The sequence below is a fragment of the Equus przewalskii genome, chromosome 20 (assembly GCF_037783145.1).
Source record: "Equus przewalskii isolate Varuska chromosome 20, EquPr2, whole genome shotgun sequence".
Lineage (NCBI taxonomy): Eukaryota > Metazoa > Chordata > Mammalia > Perissodactyla > Equidae > Equus > Equus przewalskii.
This window is the reverse complement of record NC_091850.1, coordinates 13,518,360-13,542,893: the sequence shown is the minus strand read 5'-3', so window position 1 is coordinate 13,542,893 and position 24,534 is coordinate 13,518,360. Positions and strand designations below refer to the sequence as shown.

At 38.2% G+C, this 24,534-nt stretch overlaps 1 protein-coding gene across 26 annotated transcripts in view; it reads right to left on the bottom strand.

The window, feature by feature from the left end:
- PDE4D (phosphodiesterase 4D) overlaps positions 1–24,534 on the bottom strand; it is a 1,369,870-nt gene that overhangs the window by 169,686 nt on the left and 1,175,650 nt on the right. For 25 of the 26 annotated variants that reach the window (XM_070587537.1, XM_070587535.1, XM_070587543.1 and 22 more), the window contains 3 exons: positions 21,218–21,254; positions 13,183–13,256; positions 8,780–8,829 (listed from right to left, as the gene is read on the bottom strand). In XM_070587537.1, coding sequence (XP_070443638.1) covers positions 8,780–8,829; positions 13,183–13,256; positions 21,218–21,254 — 161 coding nt within the window. Of the gene's footprint in view, positions 1–8,779; positions 8,830–13,182; positions 13,257–21,217; positions 21,255–21,380; positions 21,686–24,534 lie in introns of those variants that run through there. The other variant, XM_070587551.1, reaches the window with a different exon arrangement.

The following is a 24,534-nucleotide window of genomic DNA, read 5'->3' as shown; positions in this document are numbered from 1 at the left end:
TGGCGGCTCCGTGTTGCCATGATGGTGAAAGCTATGCCACCAACATTTCAAATACCAGCAGGTTCACCCATGGTGGGCAGGTTTCAGCAGAGCTTCCAGACCAAGATAGACTAAGAAGAAGGACCTGGCCACCCACTTCTGAAAAACTGGCCATGAAAACCCTAAAAATAACAGCGGAGTGTTGTCTGATACAGTGCCAGAAGGTGAGAGGATGGCACAAGAAGACCAGGCCAGGTTCTGCTCTGCTGTCCACAGGGGCACTACGAGTAGGAATCGACTTAATGGCACTAACAACAAAGATTAATAATACATCTAACTGGTTTTTTAAAAGCATTTTCTGAGGTAGTGAAAGAAAAGATGCTGTGAGTAAACTCCACATTTATTCAGAGTTAAATCATTCAGTGTAACATTTAATGAGTAAAATTTGGGAAATTAGACCCAAAGGAATTTTCATTGTTTTGCCCCACCACAGTGTTGTATTTCTGAGTATGCCTAGAATATTTTTTAAGGCAAACATGGGTGGGAAGCATTTTGTGGATAAAGGGAGTGACTGAAGAATGCAGCTTTTGTTGTTTTTTGTTCTGTTTTTAAGGAGACTTCGTACCATGTCTGAGAGGACAAAAAAGAATACAGTTACTAACCATTACATTTCCCAAACTCGCTCCCACCCCCATAAATAAACATGGACGTGATACTTCATTTTCTTCTAGGAGGGGAGCAAGCTGGTCTAATTAAAATCTTGTATGCATTTTGAGAGATAACAGCGATGATGGCCTGGGTGATGATGGCCGCGATGACGGGAATGCACAGATAATAACATCACCTTGTATTTCCTTCCACTAATCACGGAACATTTGAAACATATTTTCTTGTTTATCCTAGACTGCATTGTTTGTTACGTGGGAGTGTGGGTGTCACTATATACATTTTCCAGAGAGACAGTGATTTTCCAACAAGTTATCAGCAACTCACTGACAACAGTGTACAAAGCAGCACTCTCATCTACTTCATTCAGTTTTCCATTATTCTCCCAAATCTGGCTGATCGAATGGTCTACCTGGGAGCACTTCTTCATAATATAGATCCTGAGCCTTATCCCAGAGAGTCTCTTCTGGACTGTGGGGGAATCTGTCTCTGTGGGTTTATTTTCAAGTATCCTTTGGGGATTCCTTTGATCGGTAGGCTTAGAAAATGTTGCCCTTTTCTAACTCAGAGAGTGAGGAAGGGGTACTGTACTGGCTAACATGGACTTTGGTGACATTTGGATCCTCTATTTTTGTGGTAGCTTTTCTGATCAGTTGCAGGATAATAAAACTGTCTTGTCATAGGCTCAATAATCAATGGATAGAGTGCTTTTCTATCTAAGGGATATTGTTATTTGAAAATACAGTTAATGCTCCACTGTGGCACCCCAGTATTGAAATACTATTAGGCAGCGTCTCATTACTACCCTTTTTAGATGAGGAGAGGCAAACAGACTACTGAGGCCTGAGAGAAACTTATATATTTGTCACTTGATTCTATGTAAAATGGTGAACCTATTTGCCTTTGCAAGTTACTAGTCAGCATCTAAAAAAGTCTTAAGTTAATCCAATACACATAATTAAAATGCATTAAATGTGTACCTACTGCCCACTTAGCATTTTAACATGTATTCTTTAAATTGGAAGGATTTTTCTACATTATTAAAATTTTCTCATAAATAACTCATTAAAAATTTTTTATGGATTTTTTAATACCCAAATAGAATGCACGTATTACTTAGCATTTGGGTTGTTTTCAATCTTTTAGGCACACATGCAATGTTGTGGTGAACGTCTGTGTATATGACTTCAGTTTTCACTTCTTTCCCTCACTCCCCAATCTAACCAACAGCCAAGTGTTCTCAACTCCAACTCTGAAAAGAGTTGTGATCCATTCCCTTATCTCCACCCTCAACACCACCAGCCCAGTTCAGAGCCACATTATCTGTAGTGTGTACTTGACCTGTAACAGCCTCCTAATGAGTATGGGCTCTCTAGTCTTTCTTCTTTTCGGTCTGCTTATTATACAGTTTCCAAGGTTGTCATTCTAAAATACATACTTGCTCCTCTGCTTAGAAATGACTGATGATTTTCCATTGCCCACAAAATAAAGTCCACCTTTATTTGCACAAGCTTCCAAATGCTCTTCACACTATCGCCTTAATCTAATCTTAGAGCGTCATGTTCAGTTGCTCCCACACACTTTCAACTCTCTTTGTCTTTTGCTGTTTCCGGTCCCCTGATCTGGACAGGCACCCCATGCTTCCATATCTTACTCTTGATGGTCCCTTGGCATCAGGTGATGTCCCCTTACAGAGAACTCCACATCCTTCAAAGCTCATCAGGGAGTTTTCCCTAGATAGAACCACTTGCCTCTCCTGCAAATACACATATCTGAATTTGCCTCAGTCACGGTACTTAATTATTCATGATTCTTTCTCCCTAGATTATGAATTCCTTGAAGCCAGCAGTAACATTTTACTCATCTCTTTATCTCCAACACCTACTTTGTTGCATGCCATGTATAAGGTGCATAGAAAATATTTGTTCACTAAATGGATAATAATCACTAAAAGATTACAGGAATAACGATGCCTAACATTCATTGAACATATTATGAGTACCAATCAATGACTTAGAATTTACTGATGACAAAATAAAAGCTTAGAGAATTTAAGTAAATTGACCAAGATTACTTAGCTAGTAAGAAGAAAGTTGGTTTCAACCTATATGGTTTGACTCTTAACCTTTTTACTGTGCTGACTAAATGAATATGCAGTCTCTTTCAATTATTTCACTTAAAGTTATAAAAAATACTCAGAACAGATATTCAGGGAATATAGACACAATTAAATTATTTTTCTCCATGATTATGACATATCACTTGTTTTTGCTGTTTATAAAACCAAGTATTACTTCAATTCCTGATTAAGAAGTCACTGTGTCAGCCCTGGTCTTTTTACATATTAATAGATATAATTCCACTTATTTAAACAACAGTATAGGAAGGGGAAACAAGATAGTTTTATAAGGAAGAAAACAGATTTTACTTTTCTAAAAGATCCTAAGTTTAACTAATAAATAGCCATATTCTGTGTACTTAAGGAAATCTTTTAGTTCAATGTTTTTCCCGGAAACTTCTTTTTAATGTGAGGATCTTTGTAAAATTAAACTCCCCTGGCTCAAAAAACTTAGAACTCTCAACAGTCATTAGATGTATTAAGTAGAAAGATAAAACAAGCAAAAAACTCCAAAAAAAGGTCAATGTACAAACACTCACATACACAATCTTCATTACTTTTTTGTTAAAGCTATTAAACATAAGGTGTCCTTAGCATTTTTCAATCCCATTTTTAAAAAAGCTTAGTGAGCACTCGTTCTCTGAAATTATTAAAGTGTTGCCACAACCTCTGCTCTTATTAAAAGAAAGAAAGAAAAGAACGACAAGATGAAGCTAGTGCCCGCTAGTGGCTGAGGAGGAGGGTGGGACTTCTGGGGCAACGAGCTAGGCGTTGCACACTCCTCCCTGCACACTCCCGACACATCTTCTTGCTCAGTGCCTCCTCAGCCCTCACATATTTCTCTCATGTAGATCCCTTTTTCCTTCTTTAAGTGGCTCTTGCTTCCAACTAGTATCTGTTATATATACATATTTCTTTTTATATTATATATACTATTTGTTTTTATTACACACATATATAAACACACACAGACTTAAAAGGCAGACCTACATAGGTGGCTAGCATCATTATTGTGACCACAAAATAGTTTACTTTCCTTTCTTTAATAAGCTCAGAGTGTTAAATGATTAGTCTAGAGAATAACAAAATAATTGTTCCAGTTAAATATCTTCATTTTTTTCCTCCTCATTGGTCTTAAGGAGTCACTTTGTTCTTTAGAAGAATAATAAACATATAAGATTAAGTTTCTTTGTGTTTTGACTGGCTAGTATTATTCGGATAGTTCACTTTTTAAATCCTCTCCTTACCAATGGACTAAATTCTATTTTGAATGCACTCATTTTTTTAAGTAGTTATGAATATTCAGTGTTAAAAATATGAAGTAGAGGGAAGATTTACACCAAATTCTTTTTTGGACTAAAACTACTTTTGCGTTGTTTTATGCTTGTCACTGCACCATGTGTCTCCCTCCACAGGCAGAGAAGAGACAATTATACTAGTTTTATTGCTTGGATAGAAGAACTGGTATTTTCTAAAGTCCAAAGTCAAAAGTCCTTTGTCTTAGGCAGCCAGTCTTTGCTTATCTGAGGGCATCTAGGATACAATCAGTGGATATAATCAAAACAGCTCTAAATATAAAGACCTGTCCAGTGAGAAGATGGAATATGATATTTTCTAATTTTAAAGTCCATGTACAAAAAACCCCATGCTATATCTATTGCTCAGAAATTAATATTTGCAATACTTTTTTTTACTTTCTCCAAAACATATGCTTCTATGGTGGGTCTGAAGGCTACCGTCATCTGATGGATGATTTCACAGGGGTGCAAGAAGGCCCCTGGACCCAGAAAAAGGAATCCCGTATTTATATCTGGCTCTGCCTCTAAGTAGCATTTTCTTACACTAGTTTTCAGTTTTCTCATCTTTAAAACAGAGAAGTTTAAGTAAATTTTCTCTGACCTACATTCTTGCATGAAATCCTCAATTTGAAGATGATTAAATAAAGGGGTTGTAAATACAGAAATTAGAAACATATTGAAAAATGATATTGTGGAGACATGACAAGGTTTCCTGAGATGGCTTTTCTTGAGTTAACATCGTCTGAAAATGCAATGCTCAAAAAGATTAATCGTCCCCAAAGAGACATGGCTGTACTCCCAAAACAGGAGAAAACAGCACAGTATAGGTATGGCTTGGGCATCTCTGACTCTTTGCTGCCCTCTCATGTTTCAACACACTCTTTAGTTGTGTCATTCACCACTGCATGAGGACATACTCAGGTGAGCCTTGCTCTAAATAAGATGAGGATTCCTAAATATCTCCTGTCATTACTGTTTGAAAAGAAAATCATAAATGAAACATACCATAAAAGCTGATACATCATCAACGTCCTCCTCCTCTACTCTACTAGTTGTTAAATTAGCTTTAGGAGTAAAAAAACACCAGGCACGGAGCAGGGTTATAGAAAGAAACACTTGGTGAGTTACTCTCAACATGCTGAGCTCTGTTATTTAGCTAACTCATCTCCTTGAATTCCTGCAACAGCACCGAGAGAGTTAGGTACCTATATCTCCATCCTTCCAATGAGGAAATAAAGCAAAGGAGAGAGACAGGGTTTGCACTCAAGCTCCAAATGCCACACACCATCTTTTTGTTATGTCACACTAAAGAACATAATAGCTATTTAGTACTAAGGCTCTTTTATACATGCACATTTGGAAGCTTTATTTTTTAAAATTTTTAAAATAATTTTAGAGCTATGCATTTACTTATTATGTATGCAAATAAAAACTGATAAGTAACTAACATGCTTTAACCCTAATGTTATAAAATCAAACTTTCCTGGCCTTGTCACACGTCAAATGGAATAACTTCAAAGAGGGAGAAGGGTCTTCTACGATCTATGGGGGAAAGCTTTAGAAAACATAGTGTGACATAATAGACAAAGTTCTTAACTCTTCTTTTTAAAAAGCCACAGAGTTGATTCATAGAAAAGTTATAGGGAGGTAATTTTTTCCTTCAAAGAGCTATGACTCAAAAGTAAGGTCTTAGAGTTTGAAAATAACCCTGAACAGTAGTTTATCAGCCATATCACAAGGGCACCAAGGTCTGTGGCTGTGAGGAGAGGAAGGGACAGAGCACTGGGAGCAACAGGAGGCCCCACATTTGACAGGCACAAAGGAAGTGCGTCCATTTCAACCATTTTGGGGGAGCTCCATAATTTTTACTCTTATGATCCTGCAATCTCATCTGTCTCTCATTCTTCCCTTTCCTTCTGTCATCTTTCTGGCCTGTTCTTTCCATCACCCCTAGTTCTACACACAGAGTCAGTCTTAGAAATAAAAACAACAAAACTACACAAAAAGTGATGTACTGAGTGCTTACTTTGTGAAGGACTGTGCTGAAAGCAGCCCACATGTGAACTCGTTTAATTTAGCAATAACTGTATGATCATCATTTTATAAATGGGGAAACTGAGGCAGAGAAAGGGTATGTAACCTGCCCAGGGCCACAAGTTATCATGATAGAGCATGGTTTGAATTCTGGACATGCAGAGGCCCCACACTGCATGATTCCAGGGGTGCTCCAGCAGTGATGGTCTATGAAATTGCCCTCCAGGGGTGCCTGGGAGCTGTGCACCACTGCAGCCTTTTGGACCGGTCATGAACTTAACCATATGCTACACTGTTCCTCTAGACTCTAAATAAAATTTCTAAGAAGGTCAAATTCATGTTAAAGGGTATCCCATTGACTCTTTTTAATGCTCTTTTCCACCCTTCCCAGGATAACCGCAGAGGTATAGCTGGGTTCCAACACCAGGGGGAGTGAACTTGGAGGTAGGACCTGAGTAGTCAGCTGCTGAGGGAGGGAATTCACAAGCATCACTTTTTCTGTGTGTCTCAAGTCTTCTACCAAAGTCTCAACCAATATTATTATTTATGTTTTTAAGGGCCCACTTTTCCAGAATGGGCTCAGAGGAGAGAAACTTCCCCTGCTATTGCCCTCAGCCCCTCAACCCCCATTCCACTTTTCCACCTTGGTTTGCTAAGCTTGGGGAAGGAAAAAGACTTCCACTCTCTAGTCAGTTAATTTCCTGTTGTGCTTTGTGATGAACACAGCTGCATTAAGCAGTTAATGATAGTTAATTAGTTTCCCTTCCTAGATAAGATATTTCTGTAGCCCCACTGTCCCTAGACCCTAGGTCAGCAGCTTGTGGGTACAAATGAGGCCATATTCGCCTTAATTCCCATATTTCAGTAGCTCATAATTCTCTCTGGTATTGCCCCTGGGCCTCAATACTACGTGAAAATTTCTGGGAGCTTTTATGGGGTCTCTCACATGTGTCTAAGTGTGTGCTCCTGAGTGCAGCTACTCTCCCTTTAATCAGTGTTGGGGGACAGCCAGAGCTGCCCTGACCACTGAGCATCCACTGCCTCTGCCTCTTGTTGGACACAACAATCTCCACAGGTACCTACAGTGGCTCTTCTGGGAGGACATTCCTATGGGGCTGGCTCATATATGACCTCAAGACACAAAAGCATTCAGGGAAGAAAATAGCACAGCATTCTACTCAAATTGCAACATCGAGAGCCTGCTTATTGCAAAAATATGGGAGGCGGGGGGGTTGTCCCTCTTTATGGCTGTCAGACCTGGTGCCTGGAGCAGGGCTAGAAATCAGGTGCCAGGTGGCCTGTCTCACTAGAGGCCTCAGGCACATGCTCACAAAAGTCAGTCTGCTCATCCCTCAACATAATCAGCCAAGTGAATAGAAACAGAGGAGTCCAGTTCTATGCTGCCATCTCAGTTTAGGCTCATTTACATTGACTGGGTTTCTGAAGAAGAAATCTGCTACTTAAAGAACCTACTTTAATTTATAGGAGTTTCAGTTATCAGATCAGTTCATCTCTTGATCAATGTCAAGAAGAAAACTGGAGAGCCAGACACATACTATGAAATGACAGTTGAAAATCATCACCAATAAGATTTTGAAAGATAAACATGGAAAAGAGAACCAATAATTTAATATTCATTGAAATACAAGCCTCATTAGAAAGACATTTAGGAAAGAACAAAATTAACAACTGTTCCAGAATCAACTCTGACATAGTGACCACAAACGAGACCAGTTGAAAAGTGATGACTGGACATGATGAAGTTAACTTTCACGCAAAGCGTACTCAGTAATAACTTAATAAGGAGCTCCTCAGCACATTATGAGTTCAAGTTCAGAGAAGACACTTGAATCAAATGAAGTATTGGTCTAGTTTGAAAAATACGTTAATTTTCTTCTGGTAATAATTTTAGAAAACTTAGGTTTCCTTTTCCAGGCAATTATTTTAAGTGGGGTTTTAAGAAATGATTAAATGAATTCAGTCTGGTTTCAGGTTCAGCAAAATGAGATCATTTGTTCCATTTTTGGTTCAGTTGAGGTCAAGTTCTACGTTTAAAATAGACTAAGGGGAATCGAGGTAATTTTATTTTTCTGCCCTTTATGTCCATCATCATTCCTTCCACTTCTCTTCCCCAAACCATCTGTTCTTTTGATCTCATTGAACTTTCCTATGTTGTATAATTACTTCTTCTCTCTTCTCCCAAACTGAATTTATTCTCAACTCTCTGGGTCCAAATCAGGACTACTGGAATGGTGTTCCTTCCTACATACAACTGGGATACTGATTAACCAAGAAGGCACATTTTATTTATGCTTTCACGTCCATTAAACCAAGTTACCATATATTAACATCACACTGATAACGTAAGCATGGAAACAACACGGTCAACATTTTGAAGGTAATGCTGTCTCCCAAAATACAAATGCCCAGAGCAATGCTAAACTTAGAGCACAAATTTAAACGGTTTTTAAAAATGGTACACCAGTAAATATTTTACAAGTAATAGCGTGAATGGATGACTTGTGAGATCAATGAGAGAAATGATAATATAGAGAAGAAGGAATTAATTTCTTTAAAATTTTAGAATTGCAGTATAAAATTGGTGAGTTAATGCTAGGTTGAATCCTGGAAGATATGGTTTCTTCCTAGACATGAGAAGAATAAGCTCCCAGATCTTTCTTACCTGTTATGGTGGCTTTGTTGATGGATGGTTGGTTGCACATGGGTGATCTTCTGACAAAGACAAAAAAATACAAAGCAGTAAATATGCGGTGCCTGGTGATCTGTGGACTCTCTGAGTCATTTCAGATATGCCATTTTAATTTAAAGAATTATTTTTAAGTTAAGACATGCAAACGAAGATTTCTTTCAGACTAGCCGGTCAAGTCCTTAGGTACCCTTTGTACCATAGTTCAGATCACACGTCAAAGAAGAAAACAGTTAAATCTCATAGTGATAGACTGTGGGGTAAATAAAGCTGATGTAAATGTCACAGGGACATGATAGAGGAGGAAGTTCTCATTGATTGACTATTTCAGCAAAGGCTTACAGAGGGCTTACAGAGCAAACACAGACTCTTTGAATTTGGAAAAGTAGTCAGTCTATACTTGGTTTTCCTAACACAGTGTTAATGAACTTTTACTTTTGGCATACATTTCTATGATTGCCTGTACACTGTCAGAAGTAAATGACTCCTTGTAAACTATATTACAATTAGAGAAGCTATTTTAACATTTTCCTTTCTATTTCTTATATGGAGAAACACCTCTGCTACATTTGTTAGAAACGTATACTAATGATTTGTCCCAATAGATGCTCTAGAGACTTTAGAAATACTGTAAATTAAAGGTGCTTAACTAGATTCTATCGCATAGTCTTTAATTTTTCAGATGTTTGCCAAGTTCCACAAGAGGATTATAAACCCCTTGAGGCAAAAAACCATGCTTTATGACTAACTTGTATTCCCTAGAGAGCACAGCACAATGTATCTAATGCTTAATAAATTACGTTGAAAAGAATTATCATTTATACAATATCCACTAAGATTTTTTGAAATATAACTTTATAAAGTTGTTATTTACAATGGAAAGCTTTTAAAATAATGATCTTTAAAAAAACTTTAAAAAACAGACACATTCAAGGATGTCTGCAAAATTTTTGTTTTTATTGATTTTTGGTGCTTTTCTCTTTTTTGGTACTTCTATCAGTGGCTAACATTTAATAAGCACTTACTGTGTGTCAGACACTGTGCTAAACGAGCACTTTAAACGAATTATCTCCTTTGCTCCTCACAAGAAACCTTAAGGCAGGTCGTCTCATTGTTCCCATTTTACAATGAGGAAAACAGAGCTTTGGGAAGTTGAATAACTTGTTCCAAGTGCCAAAGCTGAGATGTGAACTAAAGTAATGTGATTCTAGGGCCTGCGCTCTGCTATGCTGCCTTATTTTGAGGATGCTTTTGTGGAACCTGGACCAAAAGCCACACATCTGTGCAGGTGGCAGGCTCTCTCAGAGCCCTGTTCAAATCTGCCTTCCTGAGATGACAAATCTCTTAGCAGGGCTGGGAGACCCTTGGGAAAAGCGGCCTGGTACTTTGTCAATTCTCAGTCTTGGTTCCAGTCAGTGTCTGGCTCTGTCTCACTGCTCTTACGTTTACTGATGTCAGTTTGGGACTGAAATTTTGTATTTGATTGAAAAGTCACCAAAATTTACTTCTGAATTATTTTAGTTTTTATTATGAAATAAAATGGGGGAATTTGAAACTTGATTAATGCTTCATGGAACAGAAAGGTTACTGTTTTAAACCGCTGCTCTAAAACACCTCTGGTCTATACACTAATAGTTATCTTCTTGCTGAGAGCTTATTATTCAAATAATTTATATATTGATTATTTTTTTTTTAGTCCTTGCTCTATGAAAATTTAGAAAGCATCAATTTTGTCTAGGAAAGGTATCAAATGAATACTTTTAAACTTTTCTATAGTTTTGGAAAACCACATTTTTGACTTGTTACTTACTGTCTTCTCTTAATACCAATCCAACAACGGTCACTTTGGGAACTTGATATTTCAACAAATAAGGGCAAGCAGAGAATATTAGTCATTTGATCCACGGTTACGGTGATAAATCATTTAATGAAGAATGAGCCAGAACTCCCTTCTGGAATGAAAACTCTCAAGGGTAAGAAAGAGCAAGGTACTAGGACTCTTAATGGGTTAATAAAAGTCAGCAATGTGCATTTGAGTACCCACAGAAGTCAGGGCTTCAAATGCATTCTTCCTAAATTTCTTCCTCCTAGCAAATTAAAAAGTGGATTGTGCAAGGTAGCACATGCCTTCCGCAGAATCCAAGGGTGAGTCTGGAAGTGCTCCAGTGGTACTGGGAGTGCCCAGTAGGGAAATTCCGATTCCTTCAGGGTCATCATGTGATGAACCAGAGTTACATGCACTTTGCCCACACTGACAGAACAGAGCTTGGCCGTACACAGATTGAATTCTACTATTCTGAGGAGGCTGATTGGGTTTACATCAGTAAAGGAGGTACAAATCTGACCAAAAGAGAGACCTCAAAGGCCTTTAGTTAAAGTCTACCAGATAACATTGTTTGGTTAGACATCACCCTGGGCATTCAATTGTAGGTCAAGTCTGGGCATAAACTATGATTTTTCTACCCTCCTCCAGCTGTTCTTTCCCGTTTTAATCTGTCTGTCCCTGTAAATGAGTTGAAAACTTCTGTCTTGCACAGAATGGGCCTCACGTCATCTCTTTGGAGACGGAAGGCCAATCTGATGCCTTCACACCTCTCTGATCAAGTTTATCTGTCACAGGTTTAAATGCTGGTCCCCAAGTGACCATGTCTGAAGGAAGCGTAAAAGCAGTTATAAAGTTTCTGGTTTGCCTTTTAAAAACAATACCTCAATTTCTTAGATAAAAATTGAGACTAAAAATGTTTGGGAGTGACACCAGTAACTTCGTTCCTCCTGCAGTGCTGTGACTTTCCAAAGAGGAGGTGATGCACCTATGAGCTACCAAACACCAAAAGCCCCACGGGGCCGTTGAGATCAGCGTGATATTGTATGGACGTGGAGGAGAGAAGACGTGTTTGGCAAAGGAGAAATACCTCGAAGCACATCCTTACGTTCCACACGCTGCCTCACCACCTCACTCTTCCAGGCAGCAAGCACGTGCAAAGTGAGTACTCTGTCTGAGCATTATGCTAGGTACCAAGAGTGCAAATGTGAACCAGATACAACCACTGCTCACTGGGCCCTGACATTCTTAAGGAGCACTCAGACAGGCAAATCCGCAACTAGAGCAGAGAGAGACACGTGCTCAAATAGACATTAGGTGCAAGATGCGATCAGACGAGCTGGAAAGGCATACCACCCAGTTTGGGACCTGGGGTGGGCGTGTGTATGTCGGGTGTTAGTCTGGGAGAATGGCTCAAAAGGAATTCTGTTTAAGCTGGGACCGAAAGAATGAATTACAGTTAGCCCAGTGGATGAGGCGGGGAAGAAGGTGAGAAATGTTCAGACTGAGGGAACAGGCCTGCAAAAATTCATTATCCAGAAACATGACAAACAGCTGAAGTTTCTGGGTTCCATTCCAATTATTTGCATTTTGACACTTACACTGATTTTTTAAAAACCGTTTTCTATCACAGGAAGTACGTACATAATGGCAAGAGCATTTTTTAATCATGGAAAGCATGAATTTGGGAGGTCAATTATATCATTATGGAACGGAAAGTTCAGATTTTTTTCATGTTCTTTAAGAAGTAGCAACTACTATGAAATTGTATACACTTAGATAAGTTATAATTCCAAATAAATTTTTATTCACTGTCCTCTCAATATTGATTTAAGGAAATGCTTTTTCTTCTGGAAAATTCTTTGGAGTTGATATTTTAGTGATAGCATTTTATTTATTATTAACAATAGATTGCCAAAATAATGAGCATTTGAATAATTAATCATTTTTCCATTTAATCTTAAAATATTAATTTTGTTTTCTTAGATCTTTTGCCTTTATTAGAACCCCCAAATTATAATCATTTTCCATCTCGGCTTTCCTTCTTTCAAAGGCTTTCCCTGTTATCACATATCACAGTTTGATCGATTGTTCCATGATGCTGCTGATCTGAAAGTCAGTAACAGCAGGAAAATCAAAGATCTTTGCTATGATATGGTACTTCTCCAAGGAATCCTTGTCTCAGAACTAAGAGGATGACTCTGGATTGACTTTAAGGCTTGATGAGATGGTATGTCCATGGTTAATTTATGAAGTTAGCCAAACCTATAAAGTTACCCTGAGTGTGAATAACTGAGCAGAGGGCTGGGTAAGCCAGGTGATTTCTGACAGATGGAATCACCGTACTTATTTGTCATACTGCTTCATTTCTGATCTTAGAACCACCACTACAAAGTATTTATAGAATATTAACAGGACATCATATGACATAGTGTAAATGGTTAGACAGCATTGCAACAACTCAGAGAAATCTAATATATTGCCTTGAGTTCACTCAAATTGAGAGAACACCCTATAACAGTTCAGCAAGAAGGAGAGGAAAAGAAGGATAACTTACTTGCTAGGTGCTCGATCTTGCAAATTAGTTAACGCAGCAAAGTTGTTTCGTACAGTTCGCAGGCTCGCTAAGACCTACAACAAAAAAGGATACTTTAAACTTCTTGAAGTAGGGCCATCTTTAAAGCACTTTAAAATGACTTGGCGATTTTAAAAAATGATTTTTTAAATGAAAACTTGATATTGCTTGCAAGCTAGTTTCATATACTGCTAAAGAATCTCCCAGTGCTTAGCGAAGCTTCTATGTATCTATTCAAAATCCAGAGAGGACAGACTGCAAGGATTTTCCAAATGTTTCTCCTCATTATCTATGAATATGGTGACAGCAGCAGCAGTTTCCACAGTATTCCTGGATTCCTCAGTCACCAAAACTATGTCCCAGGCAATATACATATAGTGTTGCATTTTATGCAAACTTGAGATAGTGTGAATATAAAATGTTTGTCAAGTCTCACTTTAGGAATAAAATTTAAAACAAGTTATCCTCAAATTCTCTTCAAAAATTCACCAAAAATGTCATAATTGCAAAGTCAGCAAGCTAAATCAATTTTAAATTTTTTCACCTTTGCCACACGGCCACTCTAGCCAGTAACGAGAAATTCTTTTCTCTGTAAAGGTGATCTGAACCACGAATTAGAAGGTTCTCAGGAATGCATTTCTCACATCAAATGGGACTGCCCTGTGTGTGCACAGTGCCTGGCCCACAGAAGATACTCAATAAAAATGTGCTGAATAAATGAATACACAGACACGACATATCCACACACACAGGACCACTGGGTCCCACTATCTCCGATCGCCCTTCCTTTTCTTAATTCTAGTGAAACTAGAAAGCAGCAGAAGAAATAGAAGTGAGACTAGGAGAGAAAAGTTAGAAGAGCATTACCTCCCTCTCTTTCTCCCAGAATGGGCCTGTTTCCCCCAGGGTGTGGCCGATATCAGGTGAGATTATTGGTAATCTGAGTGACAACCAGAATGTTAAATTTATCGAAGATACAGATTCCAAATGTCCTATGGGGCACTGCATAACAACCCAGACTGCCTGGCTCTGAGATGCATGCACTGTGTGAACTTAGTCAAGTTACATAAACTCTCGACCTCAGTTTCCCCTTCTGCAAACTGGGATAGTGGTATCTACCTCATAGGGTTGCTGTGAAGATGATATGAAATGACAGGTTAGGTGCCATCAACAGTGTCTGGTAAATAGAAAGCACTCAGTGAATAGGAAGCCCATTATGGCAACATTCCACTGGATTAATGATTTGGCGGGTGCCAAGGGAATTTAGTTAATGGCTACCATTGATAGTATGGGAGGGGCAAATTCATAATTGCTCCAAGGGTTCCACAAGCGTTTCTAGAATCTTCTCATCTGGCACTGACCTAGACTAGTGACAGTGTAAGTTTTTTCTAAGATGAAAACATCTTCAGACATTTTTGAAATTGGCATTAATTCTTGTAAGTCACAGGGGTGCTGTTTACATCCCGGGACAGTGACCCTACAGCATTATCCCCTGAAAGAGGCAATGGTGCTTCCTGAGGTGCCAATCGTGATAAACTCAGCCACTGGAAAAACCTGGCTCATTATCACATATAAACGGCTCCCAGCGCTGAAATGTCACGCTGCCGATGACGGAGTATTCAAATAGCCCACTGCTGACATCAGACCACCATGCCTTTCACTAGGCATGAATCTTGAAAGACGCAGAAATAAACCTGACAAATGATCCTCTGTCATTAAATTACACAGGTTTAATTTATACTTTAAGAATTTAACATCAAATGCACTGATAAAGCACTTTAAATAAGATTATCGCACTCCCTAGTCGATCCTTTTTCTAGGCAAAATTTTAACCACAGAATTCTGAGAATTTTATTCTAATAAATTATAGTAACGGCACTGCATTTGACAGCTGGGTAAACAGAAATAGCCCTGCAGGTAATTTACGTCAAATGCTCATTCGAAAGGAAACCTTAGTTCATGGAACATATACTGCAATTGTTTTTCTGTAAAAAAGGTTTTTCACTCGTTACAACAAAGATATTAAATTAGACTATTTTGTTTTGGTTTTTAATTTAAATTTAATGTATTTGTTTTGCATAATCTATATCTTCACATGGTGCAGAATTTAAACAGAACAAAAGAGTAGAAGTAAACTGTTTTCCCCTAAATAACAAAGACAGAAACAAAAATTACTGTTACTTCTGAGAGGAGGCAGGTGGATGAGTTGCGGAGGGACCTTCAGGGTGTTAAAAATATCGGTACTGCTCTATTTCTTAAACTGTTGATTTTAGTATTATTCTTTATATGGTAGATAATCACTAGACATAGTCACTTATATGTATGAAATATTTCAAAGTAAAAAGTGAAAAAAGATATTTTCCTCCCAGCCCCTCCTCCAGGCATACGGCTGCCTGTCCCCTCTGCTAATTGACTTTTAGGTCGTCTCCTAAATTTAGCTTTTACAAAGACTACTGCAGAAAATAACCTTGTAGATACATCATTGCGTATGTGCACAAGTCTTAGATCATTGTTTTCGTGGTAGGACAAATAATATTTTATGAATTTTATATTGAGTATAAACCATTATCTTCTGCACTATGACACATATGATATCGGCAGAAGTGTAAATAAAAGTTCCAGACAAATCTTATAAGGAGGTGTTGCCCTAGGGCCCATTGATTGTCCTGGGGTCTGCATCCCCAGTGCACTGCTTAGTTTTTTATGCTCTCACTTGCACTGCAGGACACAGAGATGAGGCATCCACTGGCTACGGTGGTGGGGGAGAAGTGGAAACAGTGTTACTCAAGGCCCTGAATTAGGGTTCAATTATTCTCTGCTTTTGTTCTAGGGCAGCTCTCACTCCCCTGAAGTCAACCCTTCAAGAACTATAGGCAAGGGGCCGGCCCAGTGGTGGAGCGGTTAAGTTCGCACATTTCGCTTCGGTGGCCCGGGGTTCGCCGGTTCGGATCCCCGGTGCGGACACGGCACCACTTGGCAATCCATGCTATGGTAGGTGTCCCAGATATAAAGTAAAGGAAGATGGGAACGGATGTTAGCTCAGGGCCAGGCTTCCTCAGAAAAAGGGGAGGGTTGGCGGTGGATGTTAGCTCAGGGCTAATATTCCTCAAAAAAAAAAGAACTATAGTCAGAGTTTTAAAGCTCCTCTAATTTTCTTCACTGCTTAATGCTTTCTAACCAAAAAGGTCCCCGGCGTTTTCTGTCACACAGCTCGATGGTTAGAAAATTAAGGTCATTTCTTTCTCTTCTGCCCCTCCAAGCAAAAGCGTAATCAGTCAGAGTCAAAAATAGACTGGGGATGATGTGAAATACATAGACTTTAGGAATTACGATAGTGCTGTGGAAAACTTCTGCACAGAGATGGCTCATGGACTAACCCATGAGAGAGACTAAACGTTATTTACACATACTAGTCTCAGATCTTCTTAGGTACTTCTAAACATTTATTAACCAATAAGAGTCACTGAAAATCACAGAAAAATGTGGGCTTCGTTAAAAAGTTAAACTGAACACAGCCTAAATGAAATGTATACTTACATAATAATAATTTCTTGAAAAGATTTAAAGAGGAGATTTCTTAAGGAGGGGGGCAATACTATTCTTGTTAAAAACTCCTGCTTAAAAAATAACAAAAACAAAGAAAGAAAGGATTTTGAGGACTGTTTTCATTCCAAATACACTGCATGCCACTAGATGGCGATAAAACACAGATCATGAGTTGCCACGGGCTGGGGCCTTGGTTTTTACGTCCAGAAAAAAAAAGTGGAGTCACATTACGATTATTTATAGGATAGAAAGGTATTTTGATGGAAAAGAAAACCTCTTTCCAAGTTATGTTTTGGTTAAACCATATGAAATGCTGCTTTTGTATGACGAAAAAGGTTGAATGTTAATTTCACATAGTTCAACCTAAAAAGTATTTAGATTCCTAGCAGATGCTGTCATTTACTTTAATGAAGAATAAAGAAAAACCAACAGATAGAAGCAACTGAAATGTGATTATCTTCTTTAATAGCCGGGCAAGGAGATCCTGGCGGATTCGGTGAGAGGGGAACTGTGATGAGACAGCAAGATGGCTGCTGCTGGGTGAAATGGGCAGGGACCCAGGCAGGCATTAAAAACATATTGGCCATGTTCTATTTTCAATGGAATAGTCATGTTCTACAGTGTTAATAACGACATTTTTAATAAAATTATCCCAGGTGCTGTATTTTGGTTAAAGGTAAAATGACTTAGTTGTTCATACCCTGTATTTTTAAATCAGGCATATCTCCTTAGTCTGAATGACATGAGGATCTCTCCAGGTTTCCAAGATATTATTTGGATATTTTCTATCTTTTACTTAAAGATTCCACTTTTTTCCTTTATTAACATTTCATACTTTCAGATGAGAATTCTAATCGATTGAGAGTTTTACAAGGTACTCATGTCACAGATAATGCGACTGGTGGGGCCAGAGGCCACTGACTACAAAGCAGATTGCCTACACTTATCACTGTCTGTCTCCTTGGGTTCCTTTGGTTTCCTTGGGACCCTGCAAGAACTCTGGCCAAATTGTTACTACACTCTCGGGAGGAAAAGGCCAGTTGCCAGTGACATGACCTGGCACAACAATGGGATTCCTCTCAACACCTAGCCTTCCTGCCTAAGGAAATCCCCACCCAGAAAGATTTCAACACAAACATAGGGGAACATTTCAAAACGGAAATAAAATATTTAAAGCTGTCACTTTTAGGGGGGATCAAGAGGATTCTGAGCTTATAGGAGAAAACATTAGAAATTAGAAGTAGAAAAGTGGTTAGGTTAAACATTAGCAAGATTTCCCACCCCACAGCGTTCTAGACATGGTAATAGAGGAGTTTTGTAGGGTTCTTTCTGAAGATCACATCTGTCTAAGATGTTTTAGGTTTCAGCCCTATCCATCAGAGTGGAATATATCCTTGCATGCTTCTTAATTGTCTTATAAAAGGATTTTATTCTCTTAGTTTCACAGGAAACCATGATTGGGGAAAAAAACAGGGAGGGATCGTTTTCATGTTTTGGAGATGTGCTCAGGTAGAAAGAGACGAGTTCTCTCTCCAGAAGAGGGAGAAGACGAGACCGGCTGGAAAAGGCCTTTGACCACTTTTACAAGGAGAGGCCCATTTGAAAGAATTATTGGAAAGAAAATACAGAAAAAAAAAAAAGATATAAAGTAAAATGTCGATGCTAGTTATTTTGGGGTTTGGAATTACGGGAAATTTTCTTTTTCTTCCTTTTGCTTATATTTCTTTTTTAAACTTTTTAGGCAAAAAAGATTTTATTTTGAAAGTAGGATGGCTTTTTCACGAGAAGAATTTAATGTGAAATTCCAAACCCCAAAGCATGCTGGGGAACGGGGAGAAGTTTTTGGCCCATTTGAATATTTCCCTGAGCAATTTGTCTAAAATTGACTGTCTTCTGTCCATTGGTGAAAGCAGCTATGGTACATTAGGGCAAATAATGTTGGTATCACTTCAAGTGACGTAAGCATCTAATATTTTAAGCACTATAGTGTTTAGCATTAAATGATGAATATTGTATCCTGTATTAAAAATTTGAGGAGTTATTGGTTAGGAAAACAAAATAAGCGAGTCGTGCCCAATAGAGCTTAAGAGAGCCACAGACAAACCGCCAATAACCGGGCCTTCTGTCTTACCTGCTTTCCATTAAGATGCTCGATCAATGGTGAAATTGTTCAGGGTAACAGGCTTTTTTTTTTTTTTTAATCCTAGTAGAGCTTTCCAGATCATACACCCTAGTAAAAGGCCATTTGTAAAAACTGTCATGAAGCCACTTAAAAAGAATCTGCAGCCTCTGGGGCAAAAACCACCTTCTACGAGGTGTTCTGAGTCATTAAGCTAATCATAAGCAAACGCTTGTAAATACATTCCAGGATCATTTTCAGGGATCAGATATGCCTACATACTACACAGAGTTGGTTTATATTCAAAGTCCTAATTTCAAGGGTATTAAGTACACATTTATTTAAACAGTTTACTAACAAAGACTGATATTTGACAAATATATATTTCTCAGGGTACTGGAATTCTATTAGTCTTTTGGAGATTACAGGTACACTACAGAAAATGTCTGATTATGCAAAAGACTAGATTTCCTTAGAATTTAACAGCACTGACGGCAAGGACCAAGTCCAATTTATTAATCTATTTATTGGAGATTAATAAATACTGCTTGAAATAAGAGGATAACGTATCATTTACAGAATATTTTTTATCTTTTACTCTATACTTGGATATATATTTCCTACAACAATACCTGGAGATTTTCGTTAGAAGCAAGAATAGCTACGTGAATAGACTCAAGTTGGAATGATTATTTCTACATTTGGTGATGGTTATTTATATTATTTTGCCTGATTTTATCTGTTCAACTAGCTCTCAGCTCTTAGAAATAAAATTATAGGACCTCAATAGTGATCCATTAAAAATCCTTAGCTTTATATGATTTTGTTATCACAAAATATGATTAAAACGTGTCAATTTTTTTGAACATAGAAATATAGATACTAGAAAGAATTTATGATCTCCAGCAAAACCTTAAGCAAACAAGACATTAACCTTCTGAAAGGGATAGTGGTTGTATTCTGTTTTTAATTGCCTGCATTAATTTAAAAAACCCACCATTATACAGTGTGTTATTTATGGATTCATTAAAGTTTTGGCCTAAATTACAGCGATTGCAAAATTTCAGGAAATTTGCAAAAGTGGAAGAATTATACATAATCATACTATATAAAAAATGTTATTAGGCATTTAAAAAAATACCTATTATAACATTTTAGAGGTGAAAGAGCCCTTACTGATAACAACCCTTAAAGTTCATTAAGTATTTTATTTTCTAGAAATTGTGCTGAGCACTTTACAAGCTTGGTATTATTTCAATCTCTTAATAACGTTATGAGCAGGGTAGTCTTGGAATTGTCATTTAGCAGAAGAGAAAACTAGGCTTGGAAAAGTTCAGTGACTTGCCCGAGGCCATTCACTTAGCAAGAGGAGGAGAGAGGTTTGAACTGGGGCCTATCTTTATCCAGCCGAGTCCTTCAGTTTTACCAATTGGAAAAAAAAGAAGTCTTTGAGAAGTTAAATGAGTGGCCCAAGGCCCTGGAGCTGGTTTTGACATCACCCTGATTGTGATTTTTACAACCTCTCTGGATCCTCGTATTCCAGTATTTAACATTTCTTATTAACAGTCAGTGTTGGCTTTAATCCTGTTTCATGCCCCAGGTTAAATAAGTTTTATCCTTTTCTGTCCCTAGTTTGTTTATACCAGTGGCTCTCAACTCTCCTAGAAGAAATGCAGGTGTTTGGATCCGATCCCCAGATTTTTAGATTCAATTGATCAGGGAGGTGGCCTGGGATAAAAGCTTTCTAGGTGATTCTAACGTGCAGCTAGGGTGGAGAAACATTGGTCTATACAAAGAATATCTGGTTAGCAACTGTTTTATACATATTCCAAACGGCTTTAGATCATTTTACCACCTTCTAGCATTTATGTCATGCGGTTAAGGTATTTTCATGATTTGTGTACCTAAAAGGAACAAACTGACATAAATATATCACTCAGTTAAATTTTTGTACAAATGGCATGTCAAAAAAAGAGTAAATAAAGCATCAGGTTGAATTGTAATATTGACTTTCATGCACTGATCATGTACCTAATTATACTAAATGTAATTTAATCCACGATATAGCCGTCTGCTTCTAGTGCTTATGTCACTTAAGGAAATATGGTCCCATTTAAGTATGTCAGTTAGGTAATTTGTAATTTGAAGCAAAGACTCTCTTAGGGTCTTGTATTTATACGAAACAGACCAATAAGGCCAAGGACACATTCTCTAGCATTGCTTTTGAATTACTTGAATGAACCATAGAATTTGTATTTGTACTTGTGAAATGAAATCAAGAACCAGAACTAATTCCCCAAATTAAACTTTCAGATCTGTGAGAAACCTGCCCATTTAACAAACTGTGCTTACCTGAGCAAATGGAGTCACAATCAAGTCATCTCCGTGTCTGAAAAAGAAACCAAATCTTGTGTTAGAAGTTGCCGATGACTCTATGACCACTTTTGATCAATATTAAACAGTAAGTTCCACTTGAAAAAATTCTCATAGAGAATTACAGTAATTCCATCCTTACTCTTCAGCACATAGTTCTTCCCAGCCAGGAGGGTGAAAATATGTCTTCCGGGATGTTAACCATTGTCCAGTTCCCTGGGTAAAAAGAGGGGCTTCTTGATCATCAACCAAGGTCACTGTTGCTTATGACGTAAGCACACAGGATATATAATGCAGAAATGGAGTTCCAGCAGCGGGGCCTCTTACGGTAGGTATTAGCAAAGAGTGCTGCAGAAGGAGCTAGCACCTGCAGTGGCTTCGGTGAGAGGCCCCTGGACCGTCTAACATTTGAAGGTGATGAGCATGGAGTGTTCCACATCATCGTGTGTGAGTCTTGGACAGGCTAGGAACTGTAGATGACACGGGGCTGCATCATACACTAATAAAAACCCGGTGAAACTTTTCAACTGACTCATGTCCCAGCCTCTGTAGTTACGGAGGAACGCTGCCCTGTGTGTGCTGTTGCTGCAGCAACCTCAGCTACACCATGCCCCGGGATGCAGGAGCAAGGTGTCAGCATCATGTGCCACGGAGGCAAAGGGAAAGGCAAGGAATGTTGTGCAACATTATACTTGGAGGAAAGTGAGAAACTGGGGCCCAGAGTTCTTCCGTGGTGTTTCTTAGCATGAATAACTCGTGAAAAGGATTTCCAAAATCTCCGAGGGATATTTCTTGATTTAGCTAGCTGAAGCTCTTTAATCAAAAGGGAATGTAATTATTCTACATGGAAAACTTCCTGGACGTGACCCCAACTGAGAACACTGCAACTGGACCGTTTACTCATCATGAAGAATTCTGAAAAGGGCCTGAGTGACCCAAAACAACACTGATGAAATACGCTTCAGCACAAGCAGCGTATGGATGACGTCAGCAAGCAGATCGTTACCAATAATTAGACCAGTTGTTACGGTCATCACCAAATGACTCGGAGACCTTGAAATTCAAAGTGTGGGGAAATAAAAGGCAAAAAAAAAAAAAAGGTCGGAACACACTTTAAAGGAAACGTATTATTTTGCATCCCATTAGTTTCAGAATTACATGTTTTGAGGGGCACTTGCTCTTTGTAGAGATTATTCAGATAACCAAAATTAAAGTAATATGAAATCTACATATTTTCCCAAGGTACAGTCTTTTCTTCCATTTTATTCTTTATAATTGCCCGACTATAAAGTTTATTTTCTAAGAACTGAGTCATCTTGACCAAGGCACATCACTGACCTGAAATTAATCTCTGAAAATGTGTCTTCTAAGTTTTTACATGAATTACATTAGATTTGAGTCACTCTAAACTGAAAGAAGTGTGAATATTTATTAAAATATTTAATTCTTTCTTTGGTTGTATTTCATTCCCATGCAATGTAAAAGATCTATTTAGAATAGACATGAGCCTGGCCCAGTGGTGTGGTGGTTAAGTTCTCACGCTCCACTTTGGTGGCCTGGGGTTCGCCGGTCAGATCCTGGGCGCAGACCTGTGTACTACTCATCAAGCCATGCTGTGGTGGCGTCCCATATACAAAATTGAGGAAGACTGGCACAGATGTTAGCTCAGCAACAATCTTCCTCAAGGAAAAAGAGGAAGATTGGCAACAGATGTTAGCTGAGGGCCGATCTTCCTCACCAAAAGAAAGAAAGAAAGAAAGAGTATACAATATTTAGGATAATTTATCAGCCTTGCTTCCTTTCCCTGTCAAAACATAAAGAAAGACAATTATAATTTTAATGAAGGAGATATGGCCGAGAAATGGTTTTTTCTAAATATCTCAAGATTGTCTCATTTTAGTAACAGTGAAATTATTCTGGCATTTCAGTGGCAAATGTCCTCAACAAAGGGCAGGTTCTAGTCTATCCTTTTCAAAATTATGTAATGCTTAAATTATCTTTGAATATATACTGAATATATAATTTTAAAATCTTTGTCTAATTCCTCATCTCAATATTCTCAATATTAAAATATCTTAGGGGAACTACTGTCCTAAGTACAATGATGCAGGTAAGATATTATTTTGTGTATGGAAGAAAATAAATGTAATATGGACATATATTTTAATTGTATCCTATAATTTGCTTATAATAATCAAAAATCAGAACTGAGATCCAGGCAGAAGATTCGTTTTGTTGTTATATACAATTTCGTTCAAAGCATGTGTGAGTTTTAATGAACTGAATAAATGCACACACCAACAAAAGCCTCTGATAGAAAATGATTCTGAAATGCTGCACTTGAACGACACTCTGAAACTGAACCAATTGAGTGTGGTTAAAAGAGATTATAATACCACACAATAAGATTATTGGGGCTTCCTAAGATGAGAAGAGACTGCTAGGGTCCCCTATAAATTGACAGGAAGCTAGAGTCCAATTTGCACAGTGAGCATTGCTGGAGACCTGAAATTATACCTCCTGTTGACATGACTTTTCTAGAGAGGCTTATGTAATATTGTCTTTTATTTAAATAAAAAGAAACAAACATAACAACAACCAACTTTAACAAAAAAGCAACTGGGATCTGCCTTAAGGAAAAAAATTGTTTTTTTTTTAGGATTGGAGTATTCACAAGGGACAGGTGGTGTGAGAAAGAGGGCTTGGGGGACATTGTATGTATTGTCAAAATTGACTACAGGGGAGCCATTTTAAAATGAAGTCGGGGCTGCCTTTCCAGAGAAAACTGCTTTGCTCTCTTGAACCTTGGACGGAGCAAACCTTCAGAGGGGGCCAAAATGGCAATTGTTTTATGAGCAATTGTTTGAGAAGTCAGCAGGAAAACGGATATCCTGATCACAAAGAGTGAGGATTGTGGACTTTCTGAAGATAGAATCAATAGTCAATCAATGTTTAGCCAAGACTAACTTCTGCCTCCAACTCCAGTTAAAATTCTTTGTGACACAAACTTCTCTTTTTTGCCTTTAAAACCCCTGACTTTCACTCCCTAGGGGGACACTGTTGGGGTTTCTACCCGATTCTGTGCTCCCCGAATGGCAATTTTTCAATCCCAAATAAACACTTTTCCTCTCAAACTGGTTTCTGTTTTTGAAGGTTGACAGTATGTAAGCATGTATGCAGGTGGGTGATGAGCAGACTGGTACCCAGGTAACATTCACAGCAGAGTCAGTGGAGGTCTCCAGTCTCATGATGTGGAAGGAGGTGCCGGGTGCTCAGTTGCCTGCTCTGGTCACCCT